Below are 21,712 nucleotides of genomic sequence, written 5' to 3'. Positions count from 1 at the left end.
GATGAGCTGGCACTCATCTTTCCTGATGTAAATCTATCATCATATTCCTCTGGTCCATTTTCTCTCATGCTTGTCTAGCTTTCCTTTCAATACATTGATACTGTTCACTTTAACCATGCTAAGAGAAAGTGAGGACTGCAGATGCTGGAGACCAGAGTTGAAAAATGTGGTGCTGGAAAAGCGCAGCAGGCCAGGCAGCATCCGAGGAGCAGGAGAATCGACGTTTCGGGCATAAGCCCTTCATCTTCCGCCTAGGAACCCTCCAACCACATGGGATGAATGTAGATTTCTCCAGTTTCCTCATTTCCCCTCCCCCCCACCTTATCTCAGTCCCAACCCCCGGATTCAGCACCGCCCTCTTGACCTGCAATCTCCTTCCCGACCTCTCCGCCCCCACCCCCTCTCTGGCCTATCACCCTCACTCTCACCTCCTTCCACCTATCGTATTCCCAGTGCCCCCCCCACCACCTTTTATCTCAACCCGATGGCACACCAGCCTCATTCCTGAAGAAGGGCTTATGTCCGAAACCTCGATTCTCCTCCTCCTCGGATGCTGCCTGGCCTGCTGCGCTTTTCCAGTACCACACTTTTCAACTTTAACCATGCTGTTTGGTAGTGAGCTCCACAACCTCAGCACTCTTTAGATGAAGAAGTTTCTTCTGAATTCTCTAGTTAATTTCTTGGGGAATATCATATTGATGATCTCTAATTGCACCTTTCCCCACAATCTCTGTATGCTCTTTGTCAAAATTTTAAAAACATTTTAAAGATCTTTAATGGGTCACCCCTTCAGTCTTCTTCTCTCAAGAGAGAGGAGACCCAGTCTTTATAATTTTTTTCCTGAAATCTAAACCGACATGTTTCTGGCATCATTCTTGTTACTCTTCTCTGTGCCCTCTCCAGTGCCTCCGATATCTTTCTGCAGAGTATCACCAGTCAGACTACTTGCAGTCTTAGTGATCCTGTGGTCACACATTACCCCCCAAAAAAACCTAATGACTTTGGACATGGTTTTCAAAGAGTTGAAGAAGAAGCAACAGCTTAAAAATGGCTTCCTGCTCTCGATGTCAAACCAATAGATGACAAATTCTGCACAGAGTCTGTTTTGATCTTTACACATGGACAGTTGGATTCCATACAGGTCCAGTGGTACCTGTCTTGTTTCAGGGCTCGAGATATGTCCTGGGCAGAGATGACAGGCCTGTCCAGCCAGAAAGCTGCTAAGAAAACTTTCTTTAAAAGACAGCGAGAATCTATTCCATTTCTATAATGTTCAACCAATGTCTTCAGGTTTTTACCAGGAGATATGATCCCAGAATACTGGATGAGTTGAACTTTTTAAGGACGTGCTGCACCACAATCATTTAAAGAATAGAATGTGTAGAATAACCTAGGGTACAAAAATGAAGCAGCAGGACATCAGAATTAACTTGAAACACCAAAAGAGTCTTTACTGGACAAATTCCAACAAACAACACGAACAACAGTGAGCGAGCAAGATAATGATTTTAATCAATATAAATTTCTACTTTGAATGAAATCCAACAGACCTAACATTGCTTTTTTTTTACCGCGGCTTTCATGCAGATAGGTTTTTAAACAGATTCATACTTGGGAAGAGAGTTCCTTTTCTTCTCTGAGTCTGCCGACACAAGCCACAGTTCAGGTCTTCAGTGTGATCTGAAAATGTGTTGCTGGAAAAGCGCAGCAGGTCAGGCAGCATCCAAGGAGCAGGAGAATCGACGTTTCGGGCATGAGCCCTTCTTCAGTATGCCCCTACAATACAACCTCCTTGTCTAAATATAGGCATCACTGACAATTTCATACCACAGTCCATCAGACAGATGTAGACACTTTGTGAATGTCTATTCCGTAGTCGGACCTCTCTCATTACAGAGCTATTTGGTCCTGTCCAATTCATGAGAACTCACTCTGACTCTCTGTAAACCTGAAGAATCAATTTCTTTAGTCCAACACAGCAGATCAAATTTCTTCTCACATCCTTCCTTTTTGAACCAAACACCACCAATCTTTCTTTAGATCACAGTCCACTATCATTTTTTCCCCATAAAAACCCTAGAGCTTTCATATTTATAAGACTCTAAACTAGGTTAAAAGTGGAAGCATTATTTATAAAGCTGCAGGCATAATAAGCCAAAAGGAGATTAAACAACCTGTATTTTGCTTTAAACTGAAACCAAAATTCACATGTATAACCCTTAGTATAGCACATAACAAAGACAGTTATGTCAAGTATCATTCAGCAATTTGTTACCGATCTCCCAGCCTTCAGAAAGTACCATCCATATTGATTTCAGGCTATTCCAACTCTCAGCTCCAATCTTATTTACCTAATTTCACGATGGAATACCGAAGAGGAAATACCTAAGCTTCTAAAAAGATCAGACTCAGAACACAAGCCCTCGATCTGCCTCCAGGAATAAATCTCGAAATGCTATCACCAACGTGTGAAAAACTGTCAACTTAGAATCACTAGATTTGCTCTCACGATTCTAAATTGTTGACACGTTGTCAATCCCTATGGTTTAGGTAAAAGTTCCAGCGGGAATTTAAGATTCTGCAGCTCTCACTATTTGCCTGCATCCACCTTGTAGGTATTTCCTCAATACAGGTTCTCTGTCTCACTTTTACATAAAAGGCACTCTGTCTGATATTGTTGGTAGAATCCATTACATTAAAGTCAGTTCCGATGTGGAGTGTGCCTTAATGATTTACAATGGTCATGTTGTTCTGTTGTCAAATCTCTGAGTATGGCTGGGACATGCTGTTCAGGGCAGCTCCACCATGCATTTCCACATTTTATTCTTCAGGGGCTATAAATCATATCTGCTTTCTAACACTGCTTCCCCAATATCATGCTACAAGTGGCATCTGATACAAACCACTCATGACATTTAGGTAACCTTGTCAGAAGTCCAAGGAAGTATCAGTTTGAAGATCTTTGCTTAACTCCATCAGCAAGGTTCTAGTACCTCAGGTAGTGGCTGGACAATCACATCCAGTTTCTTACGATGTTCTAACGGAAGCAAACATTGCCAAAAGAAAACTATCTATTTATTAATCTTGTTCATACTTTCCTGACTTGAATGTACATGTTCCATTGAACCATACACATGCTGAGTTATTCAAATTCCCATTTGCTGGTGCGGATCTTTTTATTCAAAGTGGGCTATTACATCTCATTCTCATTATACCTCACAAATTTAGGAGCGTTCTTTGATGAAGTGACCAGGAAGGTTGATGAGGGCAGGGTGGAAGATGTAGTTTATATGGATTTCAGTAAGGCCTTTGATGAGATTCCACAAGGGAGGCTGTTCTGTAAAGTTAGATTGCATGGAATCCAGGGGACTTGGGAAATTGGATACACCATTGGTTTGATGGAGGAAGCAGAGGGTAATCGTGGAAGGATGCTTGTCAGACTGGAGGCCTGTGTTCCTCAGGGGTCGGTGCTGGGCCCATTGCTGTTTGTTATCGATATCAATGATTTGGATGAGAATCTAGAAAGCATGAGTAGTAAGTTTGCAGATGACACTAAAATAGGTGGTATCATGGCAGTGAGGAAGGTTCTCAGAAATTGCAGCAGGACCTTGATCAGCTGGGGAAGTGGGCCGAGAAATGGCAAATGGGGTTACATATAGATATGTATGAGATGTTGCATTTTGGAAAGTCAAATCAAGGTAGTAGTTTCATGGTGAATGGTAGGGCCTTAACTGAGAGACATTGGAGTGGAACTGAGGGACATTGGAGTTCAGGTGCACGGTTCTCTGAAAGTGGAGTCACAGGTAGACGGGACAGTGAAGAAAACATTTGCCACACTGCCTTCATCGGTCAGGGCAGTGAGTATAGAAGTTGGGAAGTTATGTTGCAGTTGTACAGGACATTGGTGAGACCACACTTGGGGTATTGTGTTCATGGTTGATCACCTTGCGGCACGGTGGCACAGTGGTTAGCACTGCTGCCTCACAGCGCCAGAGACCCGGGTTTAATTCCTGCCTCAGGTGACTCTCTGTGTGGAGTTTGCACATTCTCCCTGTGTCTGCATGGGTTTGCTCCGGTTTCCTCCCACAATCCAAAAATGTGCAGGTTAGGTGAATTGGCCATGCTAAATTGCCCGCAGTGTTAGGTGAAGGGGTAAATGTAGGGGAATGGGTCTGGGTGGGTTGCACTTTGGTGGGTCAGTGTGGACTTATTGGGCTGAAGGGCCTGTTTCCACACTGTAAGTAACCTAATCTAAAAAAAAACCTTGCAAGAGGAAGGATGTTATTAAACTGGAAAGAGTGCAAAAGAAATTGACAAGCTTGCACCTTTTTCTTTAGAGTGTAGGAGACTGAGGGGGATCTAATAGAAGTGTTTAAGATAATGTGAGGCATGGACAGGTGAGTACACTCAGTCTTTTTCCCAGGGTTGGGGAATCGAAGACTAGAGGACATCAGTTGAAGGTTAGAGAGGAAAAAATAAAAGGGAACCTGATGGGCAACCTTTTTACACAGAGGATGGAATGGGCTGCCAGTGGAAGTGGTTGAGGCAGGTACATTAACAAGGCATTTGGACAAATTCATGGATAGGAAAGGGTTAGAAGGATATGGGCCAAGTGCAGGGAAATGGGGTTAGCATTGATGGACGTTTTGGTCAGCATGGACCAGTTTGGGCTAAAGGGGCTTGTCTTTGTGTCGTAGGACTTTATGACTCTATTCGGGGTTATGTTACATGGTATTCAACCTGACACCAAAGTGTCGCATCGAAAGAAAAGCTGCTGTTGCTTGGAATGGTGCCGGAGGCTGAGGACAGAGAGGTCAAAGTGGGAGCAGGGTGGAGAATTAAAATAATAAGTGACTAGAAGCTCTGGGTCCAGCTTGCAGACTGAACAGAGGTAATAAAACGATCATCCAATCTGCCCAATATAAAGATCACTTCGTGAGCGATGAGTACAATCATCAAACTACAAGAAATATCAGTATATCACAGTTTAGTCTTATCTCTTAAAGTGCTGAGAATAGCCTGAAGAATGATGCTTTGCTTGCAGAGTGGATTCTAAGATATTATAAATAATTATAATATAGAAATAGTGTTATTTTATGAAATAAAGACATTGTCAGAATAATAAATTCATTCCTAGTTATAAGGATATTTAAATATCAACAGAAATAAACACTAACTCTGAGTGAAGATGTTTCAGTCCTGTACATGACGAACTGCAAAACCAAACCCCTGCAGTCACTGGTGAACTCACTGGTTTCTTACTGGGTTGGAAGATGGACTAAATTTCTCTTCAAGTGCACAGAACAACCTTTTCCATTGTGAAAACACTGATGAATTAGGAATGTGTAGAGATGCTGATGTTGGGCTGGGGTGGACAAACAATCAGAAGTCACATAACACCGGGTTACAGTCCAAAAGGTTTATTTAAAGTCACAAGCTTTCGGAGTGCTGCTCCTTCATCAAGTGAAGTGGAGGGAAGAGCAGAGGCACAGTGTATATATCTTTATATATATTAAAGAGAAAGATAATGGTAAGCTAATTCCAGATAATTAAGTGTATCAACAAATAATACAAGTAGGGTGAGTAGTGTTGGCAGTGTCTTTTTTTGTGTTTCCCTCCACTTCACCTATGAAAGAACAGTGCTCCAAAAGCTTGCGATTTTAAGTAACCCTGTTGGATTATAACCTGGTGTATGGGAAATGATAGATTTCCCAAGCACCAGCTGCTCTTTGTCCTTTTGGGCTTTGTTGGTTTGGGAAGGTCTGTTTAAATTCTGTTTGAGTTGCAGGTGTACACAGACTATTCCCTCTGTCCTGTTTTCCAACTCTATCTCTTTCTCCCCCTCTTCATGGAAGCCAGAATCTCTATGACCAGACCTGGTGGCAGGTTCCCCTCCCTGAATGACACTAGTGAACCAATTGCATTCTTGTGACAACCCTTTCATGAACACTTTGTCCTCATGCAGTTCCACTAATGACCAAATTCATTCAGCTCAATTTTTCAACCTGCCTTTGCGCTTTTATCGTATTGTATTTGCTTGCTGCATTTGTATGTTAACTAAGTGATTTGTGTACAGCAGCGCCCAGTGTGCCATTAGAACCGTTCAAGTGTCGAACAAAATTTTGTATGAAAGTAATGAAGACATTGTTTCATCTTAAACAGTGTTTTATGCAACCAAAATTAAACTCCTAAAACCTGTGAAAATTAATCCTCAAATTAAAATTATGGTATTGGCCTTTGGTTCTAAAATATGTATATTCCAATCAGACGTGGCCAAAGGGCACAGTTGAGATGATGTGAAAAAAGTGGACACATTGTGGAATTGTTTGGTTCATTGAAGTCTGCTGTGTTATTGAAAAGGTTGTTAACTGTTGATGTATAAGGATATTCAGGTTCCTCTGCATGAAAAAAATTTCCAATCTCTCACCATTAAACTGCCCCACCAGACTGAATAACTCATTAAATTGTCGTCCATCTCCCATATTCCAACCCACTTAATCGACCTTTCCATGGTATCATAGACTGTGTGGCTGAGGCCCTATTTCAGAGCATGATGAAAAATGGTAAAGCTGGCTTCGAAACCTGCTTGGATCTGCATCATAGGGATACACAAGTTGAGCAGGTTTTCAAAATCAGGCCATTAATGAGATAGGAGAAAGTGAGGACTGCAGATGCTGGAGATCAGAGCTGAAAATGTGTTGCTGGAAAAGTGCAGCAGGTCAGGCAGCATCCAAGGAGCAGGAGAATCGACGTTTGAGCATGAGAAGGGGTCATGCCCGAAACGTCGATTCTCCTGCTCCTTGGATGCTGCCTGACCTGCTGTGCTTTTACAGCAACACATTTTCAACCATTAATGAGATAAGCAACTAACCAAAGAGGCAACTATCACAGGACCTCTGCCATTTCCGCCACCTATAGACAGATCCCACCACCAGTGATTGGGTCCCTCCCCATCCCTATCTGCATTTTATAAAGACCATTCCCTCCATGACTCTCGTCAGGTCCATGCACCCTCCTCCCACCACCCCACCGTCCCCTCCTGGCACCTTCCCCTGCCACTGCAAGAATTGCAAAACCTACGCCCATACCTCCCCCCTCCCCTCTGTCCAAGGCCCCAAAGGAGTCTTTCTCATCCATTAGAGATTTACCTGCACTTCCACACGTCATTTACTGTATCCATTGCTCCCGATGTGGTCTCCTCTACATTGGGGAGACAGGACACCTACTTGCAGAACCCTTCAGAGAACATCTCCGGGACACATGCACGAAGCAACCCCACTGCCCTGTGGCCAAACACTTTAACTCCCCCTCCCACAAGGACATGCAGGTCATGGGCCTCCTCCACCGCCAAAGCCTTATCACCTACCGCATAGAGGAAAAACACCTCATCTTCCACCTTCTACATAGAATCAATGTAGATTTCACTAGTTTCCTCATTTGCCCTCCCCCACCTTATCCCAGATCCAACCTTCCAACTTGGCACCAGCCTCTTGACCTGTCTTACCTGTCCACTGTCCTTCCCACCTATCCACTCCACCCTCCTCTCCAATCTATCACCTTCACCCCCACCTTCATCTACCTATAGCACTCTCAGCTATCTTCCCCCCAGCTTCACCCCCTCCCATTTATCTTTCAGCCCCTGTGGCTCATAAGCCTCATTCCTGATGAAGGGCTTATGCTCGAAACGTCGATTCTCCTGCTCCTCGGATGCTGCCTGACCGGCTGCGCTTTTCCAGCAACACATTCTCGACATAGGACTAGATTATGTCTCAGCACTAATAAAGGTAATGAGATCCTAAAGAAAGGTCAGATGAATCAGCCATGATCAAATGGCTCAATTTTTCTACACCGTAAGGTCTTAACTCCTTTGAACCTGACTCAACATCAACCTTCTACACATATGACATGTGGTTGTTTTTAAGATCAGTTGTTCCTTTACATTCTGTTGTTCTGAATGATGACAGGATTATACTTTTGCCAGTTCATTTATTGAAAACCTGGAACTCCTTATTCTAATAGTGACATTCCATTGTCTCCCAGTTATTCCTTTAAATCAGCTCTTGACTTGTCTCATCATATGCCCCATTTCAGTAACAAATGTCGAAATGTTTCCTCCAGCCTAAGGGTTCCATCTTTTTGAGGCCAGAAAGTTGAAGCTCTAGTTTCCTCTTGGGGTTCAGCACAAATCAAGCTTGCAAATGAATATCGGTTTTAACCAATGAGCGATAGGTAGATTCCGGCCCGCCTCCCCCATCCGATTGGTTGGAAGAACAGAGGCTCACAAAGAACCCTCCAGCTCCGCCCTCTCTTCGTATTGGTTGGAAGCTACCGTCAATCACTAAGACGGCGCGAGCTAGGCATGCGCAGTGAGGAGCTGAAACGGGAACACCAGTGGTCGGTTGGAAATTCGTGGTGGCGGTGGTGGAGGGACAAACCTTTCGGTGGACTGACGAGAGGCTTCACACAGACTCGGTGTAAGCCTTAAACCCCGAATAATAAGCTCCCAGTTCGGCGTTCACCCAGAGCGGGAGCCAGTGGCGGGTTCTCCTCAGAAAACAGGCCCAAGTTAACGGCCGCCGAGGGCTCAGGCGTATCGCCCGCCGCCATGCTGCTGAGGACGGTATGCTGCGCAGCGCATGCGCAGCCCTCACCTTCATGGGTTGGCAAAACTGAATGATGATCCCACAGGAACAATAAATGAGAGAGAGAGAGTCTGGGGAAACTCGTTGGGTTGTTATAAAATGGGAGGCAAGGGGTGCAGTCAGCAGCAACACTTACCATTTCTATCTATACAATGCCTTTGACATAATAAACCACCCTGGTGAACTTCACATCAAGGAGGTAAAACAAATAGTTACTTGGAGGGTCAGGATGAACCTGTGCAGATGATCACACACTTGGTGATAGACGAAGGGTTAAGAGAGAAAAGTTAGGTTTAAGGAGGGAATTCCAGCACGTATGGTGGAGCAATGAAAATTCGGATTGTGCAAGAGGGTCAGATTTATCAGAGGAGAAGTATCTTAGAGGCTTGTGGAGTTAGAGCACAAGGAGGGGTAAGAAGTGGAGATGTTGCTTGTTTAGGTCAGTGAGCACAGGAATGATGGGAAATGGGAATTGCTGTGAGTTACCAACAACAAAATTTTGGATGACTTCAAATGTCTAGAGGGTAATGTGGGAGACCAACAAGGGTTGCATTGGGACAGTCAAGCCCGGAGGTAACAAAAACATGAGTAAGGCTTCCTGCAGCAGATTCGCTGAGTCAGGAATAAGGTTGGATACTATTATTGAGGTATAGAAAGGTGATCTTAGTCATGGCACATATGATCAGAGGCTGTGAACAGGCTGGCAGAATTTCAATGTTCCATGGAGAATGATGGAGGCAGTAGCTGGAGAATGGAAATTGGAGCAGGGATTGTCAACAGTGCTGTTTATCTTGTGCAAGGTTTGTGAAGGTTTGTAGCTCAGGTTGAGATTTAGGGTGTAGGTTTGCTCGCTGAGCTGTAGGTTTGATATCCAGATGTTTCATTACCTGGCTAGGTAACATCATCAGTGGCAACCCCTAAGTGAAGCGAAGCTGTTGTCTCCTGTTTTCTATTTATATCTTTCTCCTGGATGGGGTCCCTGGGGTTTGTGGTGATGTCATTTCCTGTTCGTTTTCTGAGGGGTTGATAGATGGCATCTAGATTTATGTGCTTTGTTTAGATTAGATTAGATTACATTACATACAGTGTGGAAACAGGCCCTTCGGCCCAACAAGTCCACACCGCCCCGCCGAAGCGCAACCCACCCATACCCCTACATTTACCCCTTACCTAACACTACGAGCAATTTAGCATGGCCAATTCACCTGACCTGCACATCTTTGGACTGTGGGAGGAAACCGGAGCACCCGGAGGAAACCCACGCAGACACGGGGAAACATGCAAACTCCACACAGGCAGTCGCCTGAGGGGGGAATTGAACCCGGGTCTCTGGCGCTGTGAGGCAGCAGTGCTAACCACTGTGCCACCGTGCCGCACGCCCACCGTGTTTGTTTATGGCATTTTGGTTGGAGTGCCAGGCCTCTAGGAATTCTCTGGCATGCCTTTGCTTAGCCTGTCCCAGGATAGATGTGTTGTCCCAGTCGAAATGGTGGCTTTTTTCAACTTCGGAAAACAGAGGAGAACCACCTATACAACGTATTCAAGAAGAACGGATACTCAAAAAATACAGTCTGCAGATTCCTCAAGAACAAACCACGACAAGCAGACCAAACACAGCCAGAAACCCTAACCACCTTACCATACATCAAAGAAGTTTCAGAAATGACAGCCAAACTACTAAGACCCCTCGGAATCCTAGCAGCACACAAACCCACCAACACTCTCAAACCAAAATTAACAAACTTAAAAGACTCAGTACATCCCATGGACAAAACCAACGTCATCTACAAAATTCCATGCAAGGACTGCCACAAACACTACATAGGACAAACAGGAAGAAAGTTAGCCACCAGGATACATGAACACTGGCTAGCCACAAAAAGACACGACCCTCTCTCCCTCGTACCCCTACACATGGATGAAAAAAGCCACCATTTCGACTGGGACAACACCTCTATCCTGGGACAGGCTAAGCAAAGCAAAGAATTCCTAGAGGCCTGACACTCCAACCACAACGCCATAAACAAACACATAGATCTAGATGCCATCTATCAACCCCTCAGAAAACGAACAGGAAATGACATCACCACAAACCCCAGGGACCCCATCCAGGAGAAAGGTATAAATAGAAAGCAGGAGACAACAGCTTCGCTTCACTTGGAGGTCGCCACTGATGATGTTACCTAGCCAGGTAATGAAACGTCTGGATATCAAACCTACAGCTCAGCGAGCAAACCTACACCCTAGGTGTTTAACTTCTCAATGTTTAATTAGACTTGCTCAGAAAGAGAATCAGAATCATAATGGCTCATGAGACTAATTCCAGGTTTTTAGTTTTTGAGAGGGACAGGAGGAACAATGGGGTGCTTGGAGAAACTGTTTCTCAGTTCATTTAATGCTTATGCGGTCACTTTTAGATATGAGACTGTTGTCTACTATTCTGTACTGTTGGTCAGGACCTTTTATATTCATGTTCTGCCATGATTAATGATTGAAGTGAATTATCAAACTTATCTCTAGTCATACATATGTTAAAGAGTACAGAAAAATATTTCCAGTGCTTTATTGGGTTTTAGCAGAGAGATGAAGGTGAGTGTGTGGGATGGAGATTTGTAGTTTTGGTGAAACGAGAGGGGAAAATGGTGTATAGAAACTCATTGACTGCTCTGGATTTCTCTCCTGTACTTACAATGATGACTTTTGTAAACTTCTTTTACAGAAATTAGAAGGATGGGATTGGACATTGTGCCAAGATCTGACAGTCACTTGGTTCATCAGGACCTAAATATTACCAGTCTTTGAATGTGTTTATCTGATCTGTCAGTGGAAAATGATTTCAAACATCTGTATGGCCGGAAAAGCATCAAGACACATATGCAAGTGAGAGTTTTCCAGTGCACTGACTTTGGAAAGTGCTTTAGACAGTTACACAGCAAGAAAAAAACAACAGTGCATCATTCACAGTGGGGAGAAATTGTACATGTGTTTAGAGAGTAAATGAGGCTTCAACTGATTGTGCAACCTGGAGAGTCAAAAGGATGCTTGCACCACGGAGAAACCGTGGAAATGTGGAGACTGTGGAAAGAGATTTAATTATCCATCTAGGCTAGAAATTCATCGACATAGTCACACTGGAGAGAAACCGTGGAAATGTGGAGACTGTGGGAAGGGATTCAATTATCCATCCCAGTTGGAAATCCATCGACGCAGTCACACCGGTGAAAAGCCATGGCAATGTGGAGTCTGTGGGAAGGGATTCAGTTACCCATCCCAGCTAGAAACACATCGACGCAGTCACACTGGAGAGGGGCCCTTGACCTGCTTTGATTGTGAGGATGGATTTGTCGATGCGTCCAATGTGCTGACAGATGAGCAACTTCATGCTGAGGTGAAGCCGTTCAGCTGCACTGACTGTGGGAAGACGTTCAGGCAGTCAGCCAGCCTCACTGTCCACCAGCGGGTTCACACTGGGGAAAGACCATTCGGCTGTACTTACTGTGGGAAGACATTTAGGCAGTCAGGTGACCTCATTGAACACCAACGAATTCACACAGGGGAGAGGCCATTCACCTGTTCTGTATGTGGGAAAGGATTCACTCAGTCATCCAATTTGCTGACACACCAGCGAGTTCACACTGAGGAGAGGCCATTCATTTGCCCTTACTGTGGACAGAGGTTCAGGCACTCTGGCACCCTCACTGTACACCAGCGAGTTCACACTGGGGAGAGACCATTTATCTGTTCTGTGTGTGCGAAGGGGTTCACTCATTCATCCCATCTACTGACTCACCAACGGGTCCACACTGGAGAGAAGCCATTCACCTGCTCCGTGTGCGGGAAGGGATTCACCGATTCGTCCACCCTACTGAAACACCAGCGAGTTCACACCGAGGAAAGACCGTTCAGCTGCACCTACTGTGGTAAGAGGTTTAGGCAGTCATCTGACCTCATTGTACACCAGCGGGTTCACACAGGGGAGAAACCATTCACCTGCTCCGTTTGTGGGAAGGGATTCACTGATTCATCCAACCTGCTGAAACATCAACGAGTTCACACTGGAGAGAGACCATTCACCTGCTCAGAGTGCGGGAAGGGATTTATTGATTCATCCCAACTGCTTAGACACCAACGAGTTCATGAGTAACTGAGCAGATATATTTCTGCTATTAATAGTCTTCTTTCAGCATGTGGAGAAGTTCCTAAGTGAAACTACAGAATGAGACCGTTTGACCCATTGTGATTGTACTGGCTTCTGAAAGAGTTAACCAGCTCGTCTGATTCACCAGCCCTATCTCAGTAGCTCTCTAAATTCATCACTTTCAAATGTACATTCGTTTTTGAAATCTCCGACGGAATCCACCTCCAGCACAGCCCCAGACTGCATTCTAAATCCTAAAAATTCTGAGTCAAGAACTTTCTCCTCCTTTCACCCCTAGCTCTCTTGCTGACAGTCCTGAAATTTTGTGACCATTAGTTACAGACATAACAACTAGTGGAAACAGAATATCCTTCTTTATCCTGTCAAAATTGTTGACGATTTTGAAAAATCTCAAGGTCACTTATTAATCTTTTCTGTTCCATGGAGAATATGCCCAATTTCTCTAATATTTCCTTGTATCTAAAATCCCTATTCCTGATATAATTCTAGTATATATTCTTTGAACTCTCTCCACATTCTTCATTTAATAAAGTGTCCAGAACTGGAAGTACCTGTGGTCTGATCGATGATGTGTAGAGGTGTAGCATCACTTCCTTGCTTTTATACTCTAGGCTTCTATTTATAAACCCAAGGATCATAAAAGCCGACTGAACAACCGTTTTCCCTCACCTGGCCGCTTTCAGAGAATTGTCCGTGTCCCTCTGCTCCTGCACTCTCCTTAAAGTTGTATCAATGAGCCGGTATTGTATCTGTTTCTTCTACCAAAATGCATGGCCTCTTATTTATCTGCCAGATAGATCTCTGCCCATTTGGCCAATTTGTTAATGTCCCTCTGAAGTTGCTCAGCATCAATCTCTCAATTCAGTATTCTCCCTGGCTTAGTAGCATCAACAAATTTAGAGATTTTGCCCTCAACACACATCTCCGAATCATTTGTATAAATCAGAAAAAGCAAGGGTCCCAAACCATTCCTTGGGGAGCACTACTTTCAATTCATCTCCAACTGAGAAATGCCCATCCATAATTACCCTCTGTTTTCTAACTTTTAGCAAACTTCTAAACCACACTGCCAAGGATCCATCAACCCCAAACATTTCTAATTGCTAGCCAACTCAACTTGTGGCACCATATCGAATGCTTTCTGAAAGTCCAAACATACTACAACCATAGCACTGCCCTTATCCACCAAAGAAAATTGTAAGACATGACCTGCACTTGATAAAGCCATGTTGGCTGTCTAATATTAAATTATTTTTCTTTAAATGCATATTTACCTTATTCTGTATTGCGGCCTCCATCAGTTTTCTCACTATTGATGTCAAGCTGATAGGTCTGTAATTTACTGGGTTATTCTTTGCTCCTTTCTTAAACAGCAGTGTCACATTTGCAATCCTTTAGTCCCTGGGCCTTATCCTTGTTCAGAGGGACCTAGAAAATTTCTGTCAGTGGTTCTGTGATTTGCTCTGTTACTTCTCTCAGCGATTTAGGATGCATCCCATTTGGGCCTGGCATCTTCTCTACTTGGAGTGCTGCCAATCTTTTTAGTACCTCTTCCTAATCTATGACTATAATGATCAGTTTCCCAACATTCATATTTTGTCTTGGCCATTGTCAACATTTTTGAATTTGCTAAAGACAAAAGGAAAATATTCATTTAGTACCTCTGCAATACCCTTTGATTCAGTAAGTAGTTTACCCTGCTTATTCCTTATGGGCCCCATTCTATCCTTCACTAATTTTTTTACTATTAATATATTTGAAGAACATTTTACTATTTGGTTTAGCACAGTCTGCCATCTTTTCCTCATGCTTCCCCTTAGCTTCCGTTATTCCAGCCTTACCATCTCTCTTGCTTTTATCAGTCTACTGTGTATTATATGCCTCCTTTCTCTTCCTTATTTTCTCATTAATATCCTTATTAATGGTACTCTAGCTTAGAATACCCTGTACTTATTTCTCATGGATATGTACCTAGCTTGCACCCTCTTCTCTCTTTTGAAATTCTCCCTATTTTTCGTCCATTGTTTTATCACCCAAAATGCATTTACAATCAATGTGCTCCAGTTCAACTTTAGGATCCCTCAAATCTACCCTGTTCCAGTCTGGAATCTTAATCATTCACTGATTTTCGTTGTTTTCCAACTTAATGTTGAACCTTTACTATGATTGCTATTCCCCAAATACAAATATAGAATGTTACAGTACAGTACAGGCCCTTCGGCCCTCGATGTTGCACCAACCTGTGAAAATAATCTGATGCCCATCTAACCTCCGCCGTTCCATTATTGTCTATATGTATGTCCAATGCCCATATAAATGCCCTCAACATCGGCAATTCTACTACTGTTGCAGGCAGGCCGTTCCACCCCTCTACTACTGAGTAAAGAAACTACCTCTAATACCTGTCCTAAATCTATCACCCCTCAATTTAAAGCTTATGTCCCTCATGTTAACCTTCACCATCCAAGGAAAAAGGCTCTCACTATCCACCCTATCTAACCCTCTGATTATCTTATACGTGTCGAGTAAGTCACCTCTCAACCTTCTTCTCTCCAATGAAAATTGCCTCAGTTCCTTCAGCCTTTCCTCGTAAGACCTTCCTTCCATTACAGGCAAAATCTCCTCTGAATCCTTTCCATAGCTTCCACATCCTTCCTGTAATGCGGTGACCAGAACTGCATGCAATACCTCAGATGTGGCCTTACCAGTGTCTTAAACAGCTGAAGCATAACCTGGTGGCTCCTAAACTCAATCCCCCTACCAATAAACACCAACACACCATATGCCTTCTTAACAACTCGATCGATCTGAGTGGCAACTTTCAGAGATTTATGTATCAGGACACATCGCTATTCATCTGCACTGCCGAGAACTTTACCATTAGCCCAGTACTCTGCATTCCTTTTATTTCTTCCGAAGTGAACTACCTCACACCTTTCCGCATTAAACTCCATTTGCCACTTATCAGCCCAGCTCTGTATTTAATCTATGTCCCTCTGTAACCCATAACAACCTTCAGCACTATCCACAACTTAGTGTCATCTGCAAAGTTACTAATCCATCCCTCTATGCCCATGTCCAGATCATTTATAAAAATGACAAACCGGTGGCCCCAAAACCGATCCTTGTGGCACACCACTGGTAACAGCTCCAGGATGAACATTTCCCATCAACCACCACCCTCTGTCTTCTTTCAGTGAGCCAATTTCTGATCCAAACCGCTAAATCACCTTCAATCCCGAAACTTCTTATTTTGTGCAATAGCCTACTGTGTGGAATCGTATCAAATGCCTCACTGAAGTCCATATACATCACACAGAACAACACATAGAATCACTACAGTGTGGAAACAGGTCACTTGGCCCAACCAGTCCACACTACCCCTCTGAAGCACACCCCACCCAGACTCTACTCCTCCCTCCCCCTCCAAACCCTGCATTTCCCATGGTTAATCCATCTAACCTATACGTACCTGGACACTATGGACAATTTAGCATGTACCCAATCCACCTCACCTGCACATAAGACCATAAGGCATAGAAGCAGAAATTAGGCCATTCAGCCCATTGAGTCTGCTCTGCCATTCAATCATGGCTGATAAGTTTCCCAACCCCATTCTCTCACTTTCTTCCCATAACCCTTGATCCTCTTGATACTTAATAACCTATCTATCTTAGTCTTAAATATACTGATTGACCTGGCCTCCACAGTCTTCTGTGACAATGAATTTCATAGATTCCCCGCTCACTGCCTGAAGTTTCTCCTTATCTCTGTTCTAAAAGGTCTTCCTTTTACTCTAAGGCTGTGCCCTCTGGTCCTAGTCTCCTATGAATGGAAACATCTTCTCAACATCTACTCTGTCCAGGCCATTCAGTATTCTGTTTCAATTAGATACCCTTTCATCCTTCTAAATTCCATCAATTTATAAACCCAGAGTCCTCAAATGTACCTCATATGTTAAGCTTTCCGTTCCTCGGACCATTCTTGTGAACCTCTTCTGAACACGCTCCAGGGCCAGTGCGTCCTTCCTTCCATAATAAATATTCAGCAAGATCATTTTTCCTGTTTCTCATTTCAACCATATAGATTCTAATTCAGGAACTGTGTGTTGTTCAAGGGCAAAAGTACTACCTTTGACTAAGACTGCTGCACCTCCTCCCTTTTTATCCACACTGTTTCTTCTCAAAGCCTTACAACTTGGGATGTGAAGGATCCAATCCTTTTCTGGCTTGAGCCACATTTCTGCCAATGCTAATACGTCATATCCCATCAGAGCAACTTCTGCTTCCAGTTCCCCAATTTTGTTCACTACATGCATTTACATGCCTATAATTTAACCTTGCCCTAAATCTCGTTCATTGGAAGGTGACCAGTTTTTTTTGTCTATTGTCAACACTTAAGCCTTCCCTCACTTCCTTTTCCATTTCTCTTTTGCCCCCTCTGGCAATTCATAAACTAGGCCCATTAGTCAATCCACCCTTGCTGTCTGACAAGTCTATATCCACTCCCTTTACAATATTTACTCTCTCAGCCAAGAAATTAGTTCCTTTTCTGCTCAGATGAAGTGTATCTCTTCTGAACAGCTTTCTCCTTTCCCAAAAGTGGCCTCAATATCTCAAAAATCTAAATCCTTCCCATCTACACTAATTTAAGCGTTTAACTCCATGGTTTGCCTTTGTCCAATTTTTGAATGCTTGTCAAATAACAGGAGATGACTGATGCAGTCCTAGAGAGAAAACAAGCACATAGTAATAGTCTGTGGATTGTAGAAGCGTGAGAGACTTTCCAAAGAGGGTAAAAAAGGTAATGTTAAATTGAACTAGGTCCAGAATCATCTGGAAAATATCAACATGCAGATGAATGGAGAGCTGGAGAATCTTTACATTTCATGTATGAATTTTTGTTTGAGCCATCTGTACTTATGACGTCAAATATTTACCATTGTGAGAGATGATCTTCAGATGAGTAGGTGAATTATGTCAATAGTTGTCACATTTTACCAGAACAGTTTTGGCATTTATTGTTAAGGCAGTTCAAGCATTTGTGCTGCTGATTATCATCATTTTAGTTGCTTTTTCTGTGATGTGCAATCAAGATATTGGGGAAACAAGCTCATGGCTCAGAAATAGCTGAGTTAGATTAGTTTTGAGAAATTTGATGCAAGATGTTTAATTAATATTTCAATTAATTTTAACACTTGAATTTCAAAATAATGGCATATGATTTCTGTTTGTGAACTGTTTCTTTAAAATAAAAAGCTAGGTCATACATTCCTTCGGGTGACCTAATCCAGAGAGCAGGAAGGCCCTAGAGTCTAAATTTGACATTATTTTTATTGAATTAGCTTTGTTGTCACGTGCAATCGAACAAGAGCATGAAAGGTTTGCAGTGTCGTTGCTTACAGCGCCATCTTATATACAAGATACCTAGATACAGATTAGATTCACAACAGTGTGGAAACAGGCCCTTCGGCCCAACAAGTCCACACCAACCCTCCAAAGAGCAACCCATTTCCCTGACTAATACACCTAACACTGCAGGCAATTTAGCATGGCCAATTCACCTGACCTGTACATCTTTGGACTGTGGGAGGAAACCAGAGCACCCGGAGGAAACCCACGCAGACACAGGGAGAATGTGCAAACTGAACACAGACCGTTGCCCGACGCTGGAATTGAACCCGGGTCCCTGGTGCTGTGAGGCAGCAGTGCTAATCACCAAGCCCACCCCTTAAGTATTTGATTAAGTATTAAGATATTTAAGTATTTGGTATAGAATTGAAAGAATAATAAATAAAAGTCCAGCACAAGAATAACATTTTTGAAGTACTCGAGTTACAATCCTTTTCACCCAAGTCTGTGCCGGCACCTAGCCTCCAGATCGCAACAGGGCTTGCCTCCCCACTGCCTGTAGTCTGGGTTTCGCCTTCCCATGACGGCTTCTGGTCTGGGACTCGCCTCCTTGCCCCGGCCTGCGTTCTGGGACTCTGGCCTCCCACGCCAGATTCCCATCTGGGACTCTCCTCCTGCACCAACCTCCGATTGGAGCTGCCTCCTCCATTCCTCTCCAAGTAAATCAAAAGTTTGAAAAAAAAATATCCAGAAATGAGAATAAGAACAGGTGGAGCAGAGGAGCTCTGGCTGGAGTATCCTACGCCAGGAAAATATTGTTTATAACTGGCTGACCGTCGAAGGCCATTAGTTTGTTTTTGGTTCAGAATATTCAAAGATTGATTTTGTTTTCCTTCAAAAACTCAGATTGAAAGCTTTTAGAGCACTTCAGAGGAGACCTGACTGAGGTCAGAAGAGCGTTTCACCTCTCTACTAGAAAGGGAATTTTTTAGGGAGGTTTAGGAAATGAATTAGAAAACTTTGGTATGTTTCAACAGGAATGTTTGATTAGTAATCTGCAGGTTATTTGAAGCAGAGAAGGCCTGAGCTGTCAGTTTCATGAGTAATGTATAAAGACCCCATGGTTCACTAGACAGAAATTGGGGAGAACCAGTTAAATCGAACTTAAAAATTTGGAATAAAGATGTAATATCTGGATTTTAATTGCGGTGAAGCAATAGTGTTGGAAAATAGGTTGAAACATTTTGAGATTTTTTTTATCTGTTCTAAAAGCTTGGTTTGTATTTTTCTGCTTGCGTCTTTTGTGTAATAAACTTATGTTTTGTTGTTAAAGAAGCTGTGCAGCCTCATGTGACTTGTTTCAGTGACTAACCACCAGTAAAATAAAATGAAAAAAAAAACTAACCAGTTTCATTTTGAAATCTGACTTGTCCAGACATAGCACCAATTGGGATCATAAAAATCAAGAGGATAGCCCCAGAGCAGAGGTCGTCGTGGGGAGCGAGTCCCGGAGGAAACTTACCTTGGAGCAGCTGACAGGAGGTGTGGAGCGGACTGGAAGCTTGGAGTGGGCACAGTTATTGGACTGGGGTCTGGTGCGGGCGGTCAGATCTAAGATAGTGCCATAAGAGACGACGTTGTAAAACTTTTTGCTGTACTCTTATACTTCCGTACTTGAGTACATGTGACAATAAAGGATATTCTAATTCTCTAACTTGGCTGTCCCACAGAAGACAGAGCAATGTGGTGAAAGTGTGTTTTTTCAGGCTGGAAGTCCGTGACTAGTGGTGTTCTGCAGAGATCCGTTCTGGGACCTCTGTTTATGATACATATATAAATGACTGATGAAAATGTAGATGGGTGGGTTAGTAAGTTCGCAGATGATACAGTTGTGGATATTGTAGAAAGTTGTCAAAGGTTACAGTGGGATATAGATCAGTTGCAGATATGGATGGAGAAATGGCAGATGGAGTTTAATCTGGATAAGGGTGAGGTACTGAACTTTGGGTGATTGATTGAATGTTAAAATATACAGTTCCTGGAAGGACCCTGAACAGCATTGATGTACAGAGGAATCTTGGGGGTCAAGTCCATAGCTCCCTGAAAGTGGCCATGCTTGGATGGTAAAGAAGTCTATGCTAGCCTTTATTGGTCAGGGAATTGAGTACAGGAGTCAGGATGTCATGTTGCAGCTTTATAAAGCTTTGGTTAGGCCAAGGTTGCATTCAATTCTGGTTGCCACATAATAGAAAGGATAGGAAGGCTTTGGAAAGGGTGCAGAAGTGTTTTACCAGGATGCTGTCTGGATTAGAGAGAATGATCTATAATAAGAAGCTAGAAAAACTCATTATTTTATCTGGATCAGCAGAGGTTGTGGGGAGAGTTGATAAAAGTCTATAAAATTATGAGATGCATAGATAGGGTTGATGGTCAGAATATTTTTTCCCAGAATTGAAATGTCTAATAGTAGGGGGTACGCATTTTAGGGGGTGGGGGTTAGGAGTTCAAAGGAGAGAGTTTTTTTTTACAGAGAGTAATAGGAGTCTGAGAACATACTACTAGAGGTGGTGGTGGTGGAGGCAGATACAATAGGGCATTTAAGTGATTTTCAGATAAGCACATGAATATGCAAGGAATGGAGGTGTACGGACCAAGGGCAGGCAGAAAGCATTAATTTAATTTGGTGTCATGTTCGGCACAACATTGTGGGCCGAAGGGCCAGTTTCTGTGTTGTACAGCTGTTTGTTCTATGTTCTCAGTGTGGATAATCTGTTTAAAAAAAAACAATTATGTTATGAAATCTTAAGAAATTATAAGGAAAAGTTCACTTCCCCTTTTCACTTATGAAAAATATTTCTTGTGACAAATCTAAAAGAGTGTAAACCTGCTACCTCTGGCAAGGACATGTCTTGTCCAGACTCTGCCACAAGACAAATTTGATAGTGTGTGGGAGTATCATGATCCATGTAAAAACCAACAGTATCTGAGTGCAGTTTAATCAGGATAATTCTGCAAACAATCAGCCATGAAAGGACTTTATGAACTTCCAATGGAAATAGGAGAGAGAATCTTGAATACCTGTCCCTTGCAGGTTGAAAGGGAGAAGGTACGAATCTCAGATGCTCTTCTAAACTGGAATGAAGGCAAATATTAGAATTTGAAGACAAAGCTAGCTAAAATAAACTTGGACACTTGATTAATGTAGATGCAACAACAGACTTTTAAGGAATTATTTAAAAAATGTTAAAATCACCCAACACCTGGTTATAGTCCAGCAGGTTTATTTGAAAGTACAAGCTTTGGAGTGCTGCTCTGTCATGAGCTAGGTCCAAAGGTTCCAAATAAACCTGATGGTCTATAATATGGTGTTGTGAGATTTTTAACTTGGTTCACCCCAGTCCAACATCGGCACCGCCACGTCATATTTAAAAACACTCAGCAAAGATTTATCCCATTTACAAAGTCTAAGTTTGGGAGAAGATTTGTAGCTCGGGTGCTCGTTGTTGTGGTTCTGTTCGCCGAGCTGGGAATTTGTCTTGCAAACGTTTCGTCCCCTGTCT

General features: G+C 43.0%; 1 protein-coding gene across 1 annotated transcript; it reads left to right on the top strand.

Moving 5' to 3' along the window:
- Positions 1-11,655: 11,655 nt before the first annotated feature.
- LOC122544011 (uncharacterized) lies at positions 11,656-19,964 on the top strand (the record flags this gene model as incomplete). Its single annotated transcript, XM_043683024.2, has 2 exons — positions 11,656-12,562; positions 19,588-19,964. Coding segments are annotated over 2 exons (1,008 nt in total), but the record flags the coding sequence as incomplete, so codon positions are not given.
- Positions 19,965-21,712: the final 1,748 nt, after the last annotated feature.

This window comes from Chiloscyllium plagiosum, unplaced genomic scaffold (assembly GCF_037043375.1).
Source record: "Chiloscyllium plagiosum isolate Xiang-an unplaced genomic scaffold, Cpla_swu_hap1 HiC_scaffold_46, whole genome shotgun sequence".
Classification (NCBI taxonomy): domain Eukaryota; kingdom Metazoa; phylum Chordata; class Chondrichthyes; order Orectolobiformes; family Hemiscylliidae; genus Chiloscyllium; species Chiloscyllium plagiosum.
The sequence above is the reverse complement of the archived record's forward strand: the minus strand, read 5'-3'. Positions and strand labels throughout refer to the sequence as shown.